The sequence below is a fragment of the Scyliorhinus canicula genome, chromosome 2 (assembly GCF_902713615.1).
Source record: "Scyliorhinus canicula chromosome 2, sScyCan1.1, whole genome shotgun sequence".
NCBI lineage: Eukaryota > Metazoa > Chordata > Chondrichthyes > Carcharhiniformes > Scyliorhinidae > Scyliorhinus > Scyliorhinus canicula.
In genome coordinates this window covers 233313356-233327995 of record NC_052147.1, presented here as the reverse complement: position 1 = coordinate 233327995, position 14640 = coordinate 233313356, and the positions used below count along the sequence as shown (strand labels likewise).

Genomic DNA, 14640 nt, shown 5'->3' with positions numbered 1-14640 from the left:
TGGAAGACCAAGACATCTGCCTCCACAACCGCTTCCAATGCCAGCTGATCAGATACCCCGAATATGGCTTCTAGGGGACCTGATTCGAGTCTCATATGCACCACCCTTGAGATTACCCAAAATACCTTCCTCCAATACCCCCCCAGTTTTGGGTAGGGCCAAAATATATGAGCGTAATTTGCCCCCCCCCCCAAAACACAGTGTTTAGAAACATCCTCCACCACCTCAAAAAGTTGGCTCATCCTTGCCCTTGTGAAGTGCGCCCTATACACACTTTCAACTGTATCAGATCCAACCTCGGCACGAAGTTGAGGCATTCACCTTCCAAAGCACCTCACACCACAACCCCCCCTCCCTGCCCTCCCCCAACTCTTCCTCCCACTTTGCCTTAATCCCATCAGTGATACCTTATCTTCTTCTCCCAGAATAACCCCATAACTCAGCGACACCACCCTTTTCTCCAATCACCCAGCCATTAATATCTGTTCCTGCAATCAGAACGCTCTGTACCTCCTTCCTGGCAATATTTCGAACCTGCATATATCTAAACATTGCCCCTTGCCCCAACCCATATTTCTCCCCCAGCTCCTCCAAGTTCGCAAACCGGCCTCCCAGAAACAAATCCTTTAATACGCTAAATCTCCCCTCCTCCCCTCCCCGAAAATTCCCATCCCACCTCCCAGGTTCAAATCTATGATTCCCTCGAATCGGCATTTCCCTTGACCCCACTCTAAACCTAAACCTTGCGCAACTGCCTCCAGATCCTGAGCGTTGCCACCGGATTCCCTGAAACCTTTGTCATTCTTATTCTACCCATTGACCTGGGGTTTGACCTATCTACCCTCGGCTCTAGGACACAATTAAAATCTCCTCCCATAATTAACTAGTGCTTGGCCAAGTCCGGGGTTGCTGCCGGCAACCCACTCATTACACCTTCATCGTCCCAATTCGGTGCATACACATTCACCAATACCACCAGCATACTTTGTAATACCCCACTCACCATCACACATCCCCTACCCGGGTCCCTCACTTTCTTAGCGCTCATAAACCCCGTTTTCTTACTCATCAAATTTGTCCGCCCCTGCGCAATTTTGAATCAAGCCCCGAGTGGAAAACCTGGCCCACCCATCCCTTTCTCAGCCCAACCTGGTACTTCACGCAGAGGTGCGTCTCCTGCGGAAAGACCACTTCGCTTTTAAACTCCTTAGGTGTGCAAACACCTGAGATCTCTTCACCGATCCATTGAGCCCTCGCACGTTCCATATTATCAGCCGTACCGGGGACTCACTGATCCATTCCCCTCGACCGTCTGCCATCCTCACGTTCCACTCTACCTCCATTAATTTCACCCTGTACCCGACCCATTCAAGATGGCCCTTTCTCCGCCCCTGACAATGTTTCTCTCCAACCATGCCTCGTCACATCACCCTCCCTTCCTTTCCCTTCTCCCCACCTCACTTCCATTCACCAGCCTTTCCTGCCAGCGTGGCAACTCTTGCCCAAAGGCTCCTCCTACTGAATCCCACCCTCACCTCGCTATTCTGTGAGGAAGGCTCTCCGCTGACTTCCCCCTCCCCCAAGACTCATTTCAAACCACAGGTCACCTCCCTCAAAGACAAACAAAAAGAAAAACACAGCCCCAAGCAGCAGGAGGGGATGGGGACAGCCGTCTGCGAACCAACTTTTCACCCCTGCTACCCTTTGTCGACCTGACAATAAAAAGAAGAAAAAAAACTCCACATCGGAGGAAAAGGAAAAAATGTTCCCTCCAACCCCCACTCTACCTGTGTTCTCAATTACTTCAAAGTGCCAGCACCTCCGTCTCCCAAAATTGTTCAATTCTCCCCCAGCTTATGGTCCTTGGTAAAGTCATTGGCCGCTTCTGGGGTCTCAAAATAGTATTCCCGGTGTTCATAGGTCACCCATAGTTTTGCCAAGTAGAGCACTCCAAACCTGATCTGCTGTCAATACAGCACCGCATTGGCCCTGTTGAACCCCACATGCCGTTTTGCCAATTCAGCTCTCATGTCCTGGTATATTCAGACCTTGTTCCCCTCCCATTCGCAGGTTGCACTTCTCCTTGGCCTACTGCAGAATCTTCTCCTCCTCCACAAACTTGTGGAGCCTCACAATCATCGCCCACAGCATCGCCCTTGCTCTAGGCTTCTGCCTCCGAGACCTCTGCCCAGTGTTGACCTTAGGGGCCTTATCCAGCATCCCTTCTGCCACCAGACCTGCCAGCATCCTCAAAATGTACCTGTGGCACTCGCACCTTCCACTTCTTCAGGCAGGCCCACAGATTCTGCCATCTCGACCTATTTTGCTGCTCCTCACCTTTGCTCTCAACGTCTTGCAATGGTCTCCTAAGAGCTCTGCCTCCAATGCCACCACCCGATCGCTGTGGTCCAACATCACCCTCCCAATCTCTCGGATCTGCGACCCCTGTGCCTCAAAGCATTTCTCCACCCTCTCCACCAATCCCTTCAGGGCTGCCCCTTCGATGGCCTTTGAGCGATCCTTCTGCATCTCCTTCCTCTGCTGGCGGAACTCTTCCTTGATGAAGGCCATCAACTGTTCCATCTGGGGCTTTCCAACTTGCACTTCCCCCTTCCGTTATCCTTCCACTGACTGTTGCACCACAGGTCCCTTCCAACCCCTTGGCCAAGTCCTTCACCTGCCAGGTTTGATGACCAGCAGACATACCACTCTCGGGGGGGATATTCTCTGACCTTCAGTTACACCTTTCCGTCGACGTTGCACCCAATTTTGGGTAAAAAGAGTTCTTTTTTACACCTTCAAGCAGGAGTTGCCCTGTGTGCGACCACTCACACCATGGATGCCACCAGAAGTCAGCAAGCTATAATTTGACTCTGTGTGGCACAGAGGAGTCCTGGTAAAACTAAAGTCAATGGAAATCAAGGGGAAATCTTTCCCGTGGCTAGAGTCATTTCTACCATAAAGGAGTACATTTGTGGTTGTTGGAGGCCCATTGGCTTCAACAATTCCTCCGTCATAAGTTAAGTAATGGGGCTCTTTGCTGATGATTTCACAGTGTTTATTTCTACTTGTAACTGCTTAGATCATGAAGCAGTCAATGCCCACCTGCAGCAAAACATTTAAGTTTTTGTTGATAGGTGATGAGTAGCATTCTTGCGCTAGCGCTCTCTCATCAGATACTCTGTCCTGAAAGGGTGTTGACAACCATGACTTCTGTGTTGGTTTATGGTTATGTTTGGCAAGGCACTGCAATAATTTGCCTTTGCCTTTTGCAGATGGTCGATGAGGAGTCTCTCCCACTCTTACCGCCTGCCACTGGCTTATGTTAGAAGGATTTACAAGTTGATTGCCAAACTGTTTGGTTTTGTGTTATGAATGCACTTTCCTTGGCCATCAAGTCCTTGAGTGGTACTTCAACTCACAACTTCTGGTTCAGAGGCAGGGACGTTATCCACTGCACGTCAAGACCTTCTAACATTCATGATACACAAGTGTAATTACCATCTCCAACAAGAGAGAGCATGATCACCTCCCCATGGCATTCAATGACAAAATTGTTGAGTCCCCAACCATCAGTATCCTGGAGAAGCACTGTTCATCAGAAGCTCAACTGTATCAGTCACATAAATTGCATGGCTACTATAACAGATCAGAGACTGGGTATTCTTCAGTGAGTGGCATACCTGTCTACCACATAGAAGGCATAAGTTAGGAATGTGATGGAATGTTCTTCATTTATCTGTGTTGGTGCTGTTCCAATAATCAAGAAGTTAGATACTATCCAGGATAAAGCAGTCCATTGGCACCCTTACCCACGGGTTAAATATCTATGTCTAGTCACAAAACATTCTGACTTGACTATATATCATCACTCTTTCCTTGTTACTGGTTCAAAGTTTTGGGAGACTACCTTTGCAACATGGACTGCAGTGGTTTAACAATATGACTCCCAACCACCTTCTCCAGTGCAATTAGGGACAGCCAATAAATTCCCATATTCTGAGAGTGATTATTTTAAAGTTCTGTTTAATGTATCCAGTTGTGTTGTTTGTGCATTTGCCAGACGTTTGTGGCAGCATGTGACTGAAGCTTTGAGGATAAGCAACATAGAGAAGGCAACTGAATACAAGAGCTTACTGGAGGAACGTCAAAGATCAGACGCGCGACACCGTGCAGAGACAGAGACACCATGGCAGACAAAATATTTCCATCAAGAGGTAAAATTTTAAATGTAGATCCTTACAATTCATGAGAAAAATATATATAAATAACATCCTTGTAGAACGTATTTGTGTGCTGATTTGGTCACTCGTTTTTCAGTGTCAAAAAGTTGGTGTCTCTACTGTTTTGATAAATGCTTCCATCTCTATCAATTTTCATATTTTTTGGGAAAATCCCACATCAGATACCAGAATTATTTCCAGAAATTTGCAACCTCTGCTGAACTGTCTCACAATTCTAAATTGCCTGCAGGTTTTCCTGAATAAAAATATTTTCACAAGATTTATATTAGTGGGTTGCTTTCTGTAGGCTGCTGATGAATATCTGTTATGTGCACTTTATTTTTCAGTATCTGTACTGTCACCAAGGTGGTTTGGAAAACAGCACTGAATTAGGAAATGTGCCCCATTGTGTCTGTGCTATCCCTTTGCTAGATCAACCCCAAACTAATTTTAATATCATGCATTCTCCACAAGCCCCATCTTTTTCTGCTTCTAACCTTCATAGAAGAGTGCAACACAGAAGAAGGCCATTCAGCCGTGTGGCTCTTTGATAAAGGTATCCAATTAATCCAACTCACTTGCCCTTTCCTCGTAGCACTGAAATTTTCCTTCTCATCAAGAGGTTATTCAATTATCTTTGAATGTTGCTAATTAATCTGATCCTATCATCCTTTCAGGCAGTGCATTTCAGGTCCTGGGTATTTGCTGTGTAAAGCAGTCAAGTTTAATCATGTTGCCTCCAGTTATTTTGCCAATCACTTTAAATCTGCGCTTGCTGCTGACCAACCCTTTTCCCACTGGGGGAAAAAGAAAATGTTTCTGCTTATTTGCTTGATCAAAACCGTTCATGGTTTTGTGCATCTCTATCAAACCTTCCCTTAACCTTCTCTGCCCTAAGCATATCTCCAGCTTCTCTGTTCTCTCCACATAACTGAAGTCCCTTATCCCTGGTCACATTCTATCAAATCTTTTTTACACACTCTCTTAAGGCATATTCCCAAGGTGTGGTGCCTATAACTGAACACCGTATTCCAGCTAGTGTTTTATAGAGGTTTTGAATAACTTCCTTGCGTTGTGCTCTCTCTACTAATAAAGTAAAGCATACACATAGCTTTTTTGACAGTCTTCTCAACTTGTCCTACCACCTTCAAAGACTTAAGGAAGCCACCTTCATGTCTCTGTCCCTGAATACCCTTTAAAATTGTATCATTTAGTTCATGTTGCCCCCTCCTCATTCTTCTGACTAAAATGTATGACTTCACACTTCTCCGTGTTAAATTTCATCTCCCATATGCCTGCCCATTTTGCAGTCTGCCTGTTGACCTGAATCTGTTAGTATTCTCTTGTTTACCAGAACTATGAATTTAGAGTAATTGGCGAACTTAGAAATTATACCATTTATACGTAAATCCAGGTCATTATAACCAAAAGACCAATGGTTCTGTCAGAGAGATCTGGGCGTGCAGGTCCACAAGTGGACAAGGTAGTCAAGAAAGCATATGGAATGCTTGCCTTCATTGGACACGGCATCGAGCATAAAAACTGGCAAGTCATGCTACAGTTGTATAGAACCTTGGCATGGCCGCACTTGGAATATTGCCCACAATTCTGGTCGCCGCACACTGCTAGAAGGTTGTGAAGGCTTTGGAGAGTGTGCAGAGGAGGTTTACCAGGATGTTGCCTGGTCTGGAGGGTGTTCGCTATGTGGAGAGGCTGAACAGACTCGAGACAGTTTTCATTAGAACAACGGAGGTTGAGGCGCAACCTGCTAGAAGTCTACAAGATTATTGGATTTGTTTATTGTCATGTGTACCAAGGAACAGTGAAAAGTATTTTTCTGCGTGCAGCTCAAATAGATCACTTAGTACAACAAAAGAAAATACGTAAAAGGGCAACACAAGGTACGCAATGTTAATACATAGACACCGGCATCAGGTGAAGCATACAAGAGTATAGTATTAATCAGATCAGTCCATAAGCGGGTCGTTTAAGATTCTGATAACAGCCGCAAATAAGCTGTTTTTGAATCTGTTTGTGTGTGTTCTCAGACTGTTGTATCTTCTGCCCACTGGAAGAGCATGGAGGGGCATGGATAGAGTGGATGGCTAGGCACTCTTTCCCAGGGTGGAGGGGTCAGTCACTAGGGCGCATAGGTTTAAAGTCCATGGGGCAAAGTTTAGAGGAGATGTGCGAGGCAGGATTTTGTACAGAGGGTGGTGAGTGACTGGAACGCGTTGCCAGGGGAGATTGTGGAAGCAGATACATTAACGTTGTTCAAAAGGCATCTCGACAAATACATGGATAGGATGGGTATAGAGGGATACGGCACTAAGAAATGCTGAGGGTTTTGGTCATGACTGGTACAGGCTTGGAGGGCCGAAGGGCCTGTTCCTGTGCTGTTTTGTTCTTTGTCCTAATACTGACCCCTAGTAAATATAACGATACCTCTTCAGTCCAAAAGCATTCACCACTGTTCTCTGCTTTCTATCCCTTAGCTAATTTCTGTATCGTTTCTGCCACTCTCCCTTTAATCTCATTGACTTTATATGTAAACTACCATATATGAAATATCTGTGGCACTACCCTTATCGGCTTTCTCCATTGCTTTACCAAAGAACTTAATCGATAATAAAAATCGCTTATTGTCACAAGTAGGCTTCAATGAAGTTACTGTGAAAAGCCCCTGGTTGCTATATTCCGGCACCTGTTCGGGGAGGCCGGTGCGGGAATTGAACCCGTGCTGCTGGCCTTGTTCTGCATTACAAGCCTGCTGTTTAGCCCAGTGTGCTAAACCAGCCCCTCTAATTAGCCCAGCTAATGATATGCAATTTGCCCGTAACAAATCTGTACTGACTTTTATTTATTAAACCATGTTTATTCAAATGGAAATTATTTGAGTTCAATTATTCTGCCCCAAATAATTGTCTACAAATGTTCACCTGACGTTTGACCTGTACCTGCTACGTTTATCACTTGCCTCTCTGTTTGAACAGTGTGTGACCTTTTCAATTCACCAACTCTATTCCTCCACCCCAATTTCCAAGGGCAAAGGAAACTTGTGGCCATAGCCTTTGGAATTTCCACTCTTACTTCTCTCCGTGACCTAAGATGCATTTGATTTGGATAAAGTGACTTTTGGTCTTTGAGCACTCAAACGCACATCTTTTATCTATTTATCCAATCCAGTATTTTAACTGCCTCCTCCATTACTGCTATATTTGCAGCATTCTCTTCTCCAGTTAAATCCAATGTAAAGTGCACATTTCATGCTTCAGTCACGGCCTCTGAATCTATAAGAATATCTCCTTTGTGTTTTGGTTCCTACTCAGCCCTACCCTTTTTAACTACCCTTTTACTATTTGAGCTTATAAAAGACTTTTAGGTTCCATTTTTATTCTCATTGACTTTCTCCCTTTGTTTCTCTTTTAAATCTATTCTTTACTTCTATATTCAGCCTGGTCTTCTACTGTATTATGTACCTTACATTTGTCATTTTTCTTTTCCCCGTCTCGTTTGTTTTCCTTTTTCTGTCTCATTTTATCCTCCATAACTTTAGTCATTTGGGCAGCTCTGGCTGTGGATGCCCTTTCTTTCTTCCCCACCCACCCTCCGCTATGGAAATGTAACTACCTTTTCTCTGAAGGCCTCCCATTTTTCAGTTACTGCTTAGTCTCCCAATTTTTGATTCTGATCCACATGGACATCGACTCACTGAATTTAGCCCTACTGCAGTTGAATGCTTTTCCATATGAATGTTGCTTCTACTTTTAGAACAAAGCAAGTACAGCACAGGGACAGGCCTTTCGGCCCTCCAAGCCTGCACCGACCATGCTGCCCGTCTAAATTAAAATCTTCTACACTTCCGGGGTCCGTATTCCTCTATTCCCACCCTATTCATTTATTTGTCAAGATGCCCCTTAAACATCACTATCGTCCCTGCTTTCACCACCTCCTCCGGCAGCGAGTTCCAGGCACCCACTACCCTGTGTAAAAAAACTTGCCTCGTACATCTCTAAACCTTGCCCCTCACACCTTAAGCCCCCTAGTAATTGACCCCTCTACCCTGGGAAAAAGCCTCTGACTATCCACTCTGTCTATGCCCCTCATAATTTTGTAGACCTCTATCAGGTCGCCCCTCAACCTCCGTCGTTCCATGAGAACAAACTGAGTTTATTCAACCTCTCCTCATAGCTAATGCTCTCCATACCAGGCAACATCCTGGTACGAAAGAGAGAATGCTGGAAAATCTCAGCAAGTCTGGCAGCATCTGTAGGGAGAGAAAAGAGCTAACGTTTCGAGTCCGATGACTGTCAAACATCCTAGTGAATCTCTTCTGCACCCTCTCCAAAGCCTCCACATCCTTCTGGTAGTGTGGCGACAAGAATTGAACACTATACTTCAACTATTAGTCTTCCCTGAAAAGGTGTCTTGGTTGTTCCCTTTGGAAAAGTATTCCAAACCTAATTTGAGATCACAAGAAATAGGAACAGGAGTAGACCAGTTAGCCCACAGAGCCTACTCTGCTGATCAAAGCTCTCAATATAGAATGGCTCTCTCATCCCAGGTATCAATCTAGTGAACCTTTGTTGCACCGCCTCTAAGGCAAGTATATCCGACCTTGGGTAATAAGACCAAAACTATACTCTGTGCTCCACATGTGATCTCATCGCCCCACTATATAATTGCAGCATGGCTTCCTTACTCTTGTACTCCAAACCCCTTGTAGTAAATTCTAACATACCATTTACCATTATATTGCTTCCTATACCTGCAAATTTTAACTTTGTGTTTCATGTACAAGGATCCCCAATCCCTCTGAATTCCAGCATTTTAGCCTCTCATCTATTAAATGTATCTCCCCACATCTTAATTTATAAATTTAAATCTGCGAGAGACCTCTAAATTTTTCTTGATTCATCTTTTGCAGGGTGATGGATGGATGTACTACAAGCCACTATGGAAATCTACAAGAGACGACATTGAGACAACTGCACCAGCACCTTAGATTCTGTGCAACTGGACTAGAGCAACATGGGCTTTAAGTAATAAGCATTCAAAACGTAGCTGTGACCAATGTTGTTTAGCCATAATGACTTCCTATTAAAATGTAAAATGCAGTTAATCTCTCAGCTGCTTTTATCCAACATTGTGTGTCTGTATGATATTGTATAAGTGCTCTAAGTACACATCGGCATGGTAAAGTGAAGGGCACTTTAAAGTTACAGGAAAACAAGAGAAAGCAGTTTTTATCTTCAACTACTTTTTGTATCTTATCTAAAGCCTTTGACTTAAATTACTTTTTGGCAAGGATCGTGTATTATTTTGACACCAGTACTTGAAAGAGGTAATGCTTCAGTGATTGATGCTGCCTCAGAACAAAGATTTATTTCTAACTGGCACAGTGTAGTGCTTTTTTTTTGGCTTGTTTGTGCAGTTGACAAGAATGGCTGAGAGACAGGACTGTTGATCCAGCCTGTGAAACTTGCAACTGAAAGATGCCAGGGTGACCTTTTGGTTCAATCTATTATTTAAGCTGTTTTTTAAAAAAAAATGTCTATTCGGGAGAAATTTGTCATATGAAGTTCCTTTTAAGTACATTTCTTTAAAAATTGCAGGCAATTAATAAATAATCCCAAGAAAAGGGTAAGCAAAATGAAAAGAGTACTTGTTACATTGAGTAATGTCATTTAAAACACCTTGTTTCCGAAGCGTTGTGCCTTACGCTGTATCTTTTTTTAAATGTATTGTCTTCCAATTAGTACATGTGACATTATCTGTTGCAGCTGAATGATGGCTGAATTAACTATTCATCATGAACTGAAAGTACAATGAATTTTATGAATTGATTTGTTTCAAGTTTCTTGCAGAAACCGCTTAGTAAGCAAACCTTTGGGCTTCAAGAAGAGGATGTGATTTTAACTTTCAAGGGAACAATATAGAAAATATGATTCGAATGATCAAAGTAAACTATGGCATTTCACACTGATGAAAAAAAACATGATACCCACCATCACTGGTGAGATATGCTGTTTATTTTGTGCGTGTGTGGCTCGAGTGTTGCAATAAATCTGAAAGTCCACCGGTTACTGCTGACCATTAATTGTTATGTCACATTAATATTAGTTAAATATTGACCTTGTGACAGCGAAAGTACCATTCACGCTTCATAGGATCAAATTTGCTGTCTATGCACTGACAGTTGAAAGATGGCTTTTTCTAATGTGTGTGGAAGACATAGCTTACAAAGTAAGCTTCGACGTTATGCAATATTCCACATGTTAAATAAATTGTCATTCATTTGGGTGAGATTCTGTTTGTATGTTTTTTTTAAGTTTAATTGAAATTTAACAGGACAGATCTGAATTCAAAAAATCTTATTATGTTTTGTTACTGGGAGATTTAGGAGAACAATTAGCAGTACACACTATTGACTAGAATTTTCCATCTGAATTATCTTAATTGTGAGAAAGTAAAGCAGAAAACATCATTACTCATTGTATTTAAAATCAAAATGAAAGTGTATTGATTGTCATGCAACATTTTGGTGATGCTACGGTCCTGTATATTTTGCAATCATGTACAATGCACTGAAGGAAACTCAAAATGACACTCCTGTAGTAGTAGCAAGTGTGAAAAGATTGAATTAAACATACTGCAAAAATGGTCAATTTTACGATCTTTTCTTTTAAAGTTTTCCTACTTGCACCTCTCAATTGTCAGTGAAAGTGCAGAATGTGTGTTGTAAAACTGAATGTTACAACTTTTTTTTTTTTTTTTTTAAATTTAGTGTACCCAATCATTTTTCCAATTAAGGGGCAATTTAGAGTGGCCAATCCACCTAGCTTGCACCTTTTTGGGTTGTGGGGGCGAAACCCACGCAAACACGGGGAGAATGTGCAAACTCCACACGGACAGTGACCCAGAGCCGGGATCGAACCTGGGACCTCGGCGCCGTGAGGCAGCAGTGCTACTCACTGCGCCACCGTGCTGCCCGAATGTTACAACTTTAATGGATCGTGGCTACAACCAAGTAATTCAGATAAATCATAAGTCATTATAAATGTGTTGAATATAGTTGATTACAGCTGTGCTTTGTAGGAAACCTTTTCTTTCAGTAAAAAATACAGAAATACACTGGTATTGTCACAGATTTTGGGTTTTAGTGCTAGTTTTGCTTTTGGGTTAAGGATCATTGACCAATCCTGAAGCAGATGTCACATCCTCTGATTAGGGTCAGCTTTTGCTGCCCAATGTCTAGTTGAACAATAAGGCGCTCCGGTTTGCTTCCTTATCCAAAGATGTGCCAGTTAGGTGAGGTTACAGGGATAGGCAGGGGAGTAAGCCTAGGTAGGGTGTTCTTCAGCGGATAAGTGCAGACTCGATGGCCGAATGGCCTCCTGCAGCATTGTAGGAATTCCATGGTGCACTGAAAAACATTACACCGAGACAAAGCACAATTTCAAATAGCAACTGGCTTACTTTTGTATAAAATCCATAGAATGGGATGACATCTGGTATCACAAGTGGTGCATACAGTTTTCCACTGAATTTTTCCTGAAATGCATGAGATTGTACACCATTGTTACGTGAGGGAGATATTAGGAAATTGGGTCCATAAATGTCAAACAATTTAGAGGTTAAACCAATTGAGGGGAAATACTGCTAGCACGGACTCAGAGGGATACGTCCACAAATGGTTGAGTTACGCTGTCCAGTCAGGCTTCAACTCTTTAGTGGGAATACACAGGATGCCCAGATCCATTGTTCTTCGGGACACTTCCTGTCTGGCCAGCTATTAGCCTATTATAGTCTGATGGCCTCTTTGTCTGTCAATGGAAGATTTGTTCTCAACAGCATGACTTTGTTCTTTTTCTATAAGCTGTAGTGGGCAATAAAGCAGCCAAGATAACAATGATAGAATCAAGTCTGGAAACCCCAGAGAACCTTTGTTTGAGGGGCTGGACGGAGCTTAGAGAGAGAGAGAAACAACACTGATTCGAACAGGGACAGGAGAAGACTGGACATCGACCGAGAGAGGTTGTGAAATTTGCCACCGAGGCAGGCTTTGGAAAAGGGTTCTAATCGATGTGCCTAACGGATGAAAAATTGCTTCATAAATGCTGTTGTCTGCAAAGGCAAAAGAGAATTGAACTTCGGAAACTGGTACTGCAAGGAGAGCAACAACATAAAGTGTTGGAGGCAAAGGCAGGAGCTGAGGAAATTTTAGGGAACAAGAAATATCCCCATGTCAAAGGTTTAGTAGGGTCATGTTTAATTGTATGCAAGCTTGCCAAGATTCAGTTAGAACGATATTGAAGCATACGTTATATCCTTTAAGAAAGTAGCTAAACAATTTAATTGGCCAACGACCATGTGGGTGGTTCAAACAAAGTTGGTCAGTAGAACGAGTGATATGTTTGCCTCACTATCAGTTAAGGTATCTGGGGATTATAATGAGGTGAAGAAAGCCATAGTAAGTGCCTACTACCTAGTGCCAGAAGCCTACAGACAGAAGTTTAGAAATCTAAGAAAAGAACCAGGTCATACCTATATAGAATTGATAGTTGAAAAGGGTCACAAAAAATAAACCAAACGTATGAGGTGCTGCTTCGAGAAATAATTATTTTAGAATAATTTAAAGATTCACTTCCCACAGTAGTGAGAACTCGTGTGGAAGAGCAGAGAGTTAAAATGGCTGGGCAGGCTGCATAAATGTCTGACGATTTTGAATTGGTTCATAAAGCAAAGTTTTGTGTCTGACATCAATTTCAATCTGCGAAGGATAGAAACTGGAGACATGAGCAGTTCACAGGGGGTCTATGCAGAAAAGGTGTAGTTGGTGATGTTAAGGAGAGTGTGCCTCAGAGTAAAAAGAAAACCAATGATAGTGATAGAGAGACAGGAAAACCTTGTCATTGTAATTAAGCTGGACATGGTGACGTCACCATGTTGGTGGCTTACGAAAAGTGCTGGGAAGACAGACTTGGCAAAACAGGGTAAGCCAGTAGGGTTTATTAAAGTGGGAAGAAAAACCACTGACCCAATGGAAGTGGTGCCACAGAGTGTACAACCTGTTCAGAGGCTGGTAGATAAGCAGATATCAGAACTTCTTAAGGATTTTATTTGTGAGGGTAAAGTTTACTCGTGTACAAAGTAGAGTAGGTAAGGAAATTAAGATATTACAAGAACAAATCATTCTTTAATGGTCAGAGATCAGAAGATGTGCGGTTTGGAAAGCACATTGTCGGAAAAGGTGGTAATATGTGGGATTGGTGGTGAGAGCAGTAGTGTGCCATTATGTAAGATAAGGTTAGAGAGTCCGTTGAGAAGTGGTAGTAGGAATACTAGAATAAATACAATTGCCTGAGGTACAATTTATCCTGGGTAATGGTACAGCTGGATCACAGGTAGGTGTGCAGCCTACTGTGTTTGAAAAACCAGTGGAAAGTCAATGGCTTCAGGCATATCTGGAGTATTTCCTGATTGTGGTAACAATCATTTCCTGAATGTGGTAACCCGATCACAAAGCCACAGGCTGATACAGGAGGAAGAGAACTTAAGGAGTGCCAATTGGGAGAATGAGATTCAATTACCAGAAACCATATTTGATCAGATGGTTAGTCAAAAGGCAAAGAGCTGGTGATGGATGAATTGTCAGGAACGATGTTTGATCAGATGGGCAATAAAGAATCAGAGCAGGTGGTGGATGAAGCAGATGCCTTTAGTTCAAGCAAGTTGGTTGAATTACAACAAACAGTTTTGGAGATAAATAAATTATACCAGAAAGCATGTACGGAAATGGAATCCGAGTATACACCAAAGAACAAAGAAAAGTTACAGCACAGGAACAGGCCCTTCGGCCCTCTAAGGCTGCGCCGATCCAGATCGTCTATCTAAAACTGTCGCCTATTTTCTAAAGATCTGTATCCCTCTGCTCCCTGCCCATTCATGTATCTGTCTAGATACATCTTAAATTATGTTATCGTGCCCGCCTCTACCACCTCCACCGGCAATGCGTTCCAGGCACCCACCACCCTCTGCGTGAAGAACTTTCCACTCATATCTCCCTTAAACTTTTCCCCTCTCACCTTGAACTTGTGACCCCTAGTAATTGAGTCCCCCACTCTGGGGGGGGGGGGAAGCTTTTTGCTATCCACCCTGTCTATACCTCATGATTTTGTAGACCTCGATGAGGTCCCCCCTCAACCTCTGTCTTTCTAATGAAAACGCTCCTAATTTACTCAACCTCTCTTCATAGCTAGGGGCCTCCATACCAGGCAACATCCTAGTGCACCTCCTCTGCACCTTTTCCAAAGCATCCACATCCTTTTGGTAATATGGCGACCAGAACTGTACGCAGTATTCCAAATGTGGCCGAACCAAAGTCTTATACAACAGTAACATGACCTGCCAACTC

At 43.1% G+C, this 14640-nt stretch overlaps 1 protein-coding gene across 4 annotated transcripts in view; it reads left to right on the top strand.

Annotated features, from left to right (window-relative positions):
• The window catches only part of osbpl11 (oxysterol binding protein-like 11), a 138234-nt gene extending 127346 nt beyond the window's left edge, over positions 1–10888 (top strand). For all 4 annotated transcript variants that reach the window (XM_038789789.1, XM_038789786.1, XM_038789788.1 and 1 more), the window contains 2 exons: positions 4064–4217; positions 9151–10888. In XM_038789789.1, the coding sequence (XP_038645717.1) occupies positions 4064–4217; positions 9151–9228 (232 nt within the window). In that variant the 3' untranslated portion in view covers positions 9229–10888. The remainder of the gene's footprint in view (positions 1–4063; positions 4218–9150) is intronic.
• Positions 10889–14640: the final 3752 nt, after the last annotated feature.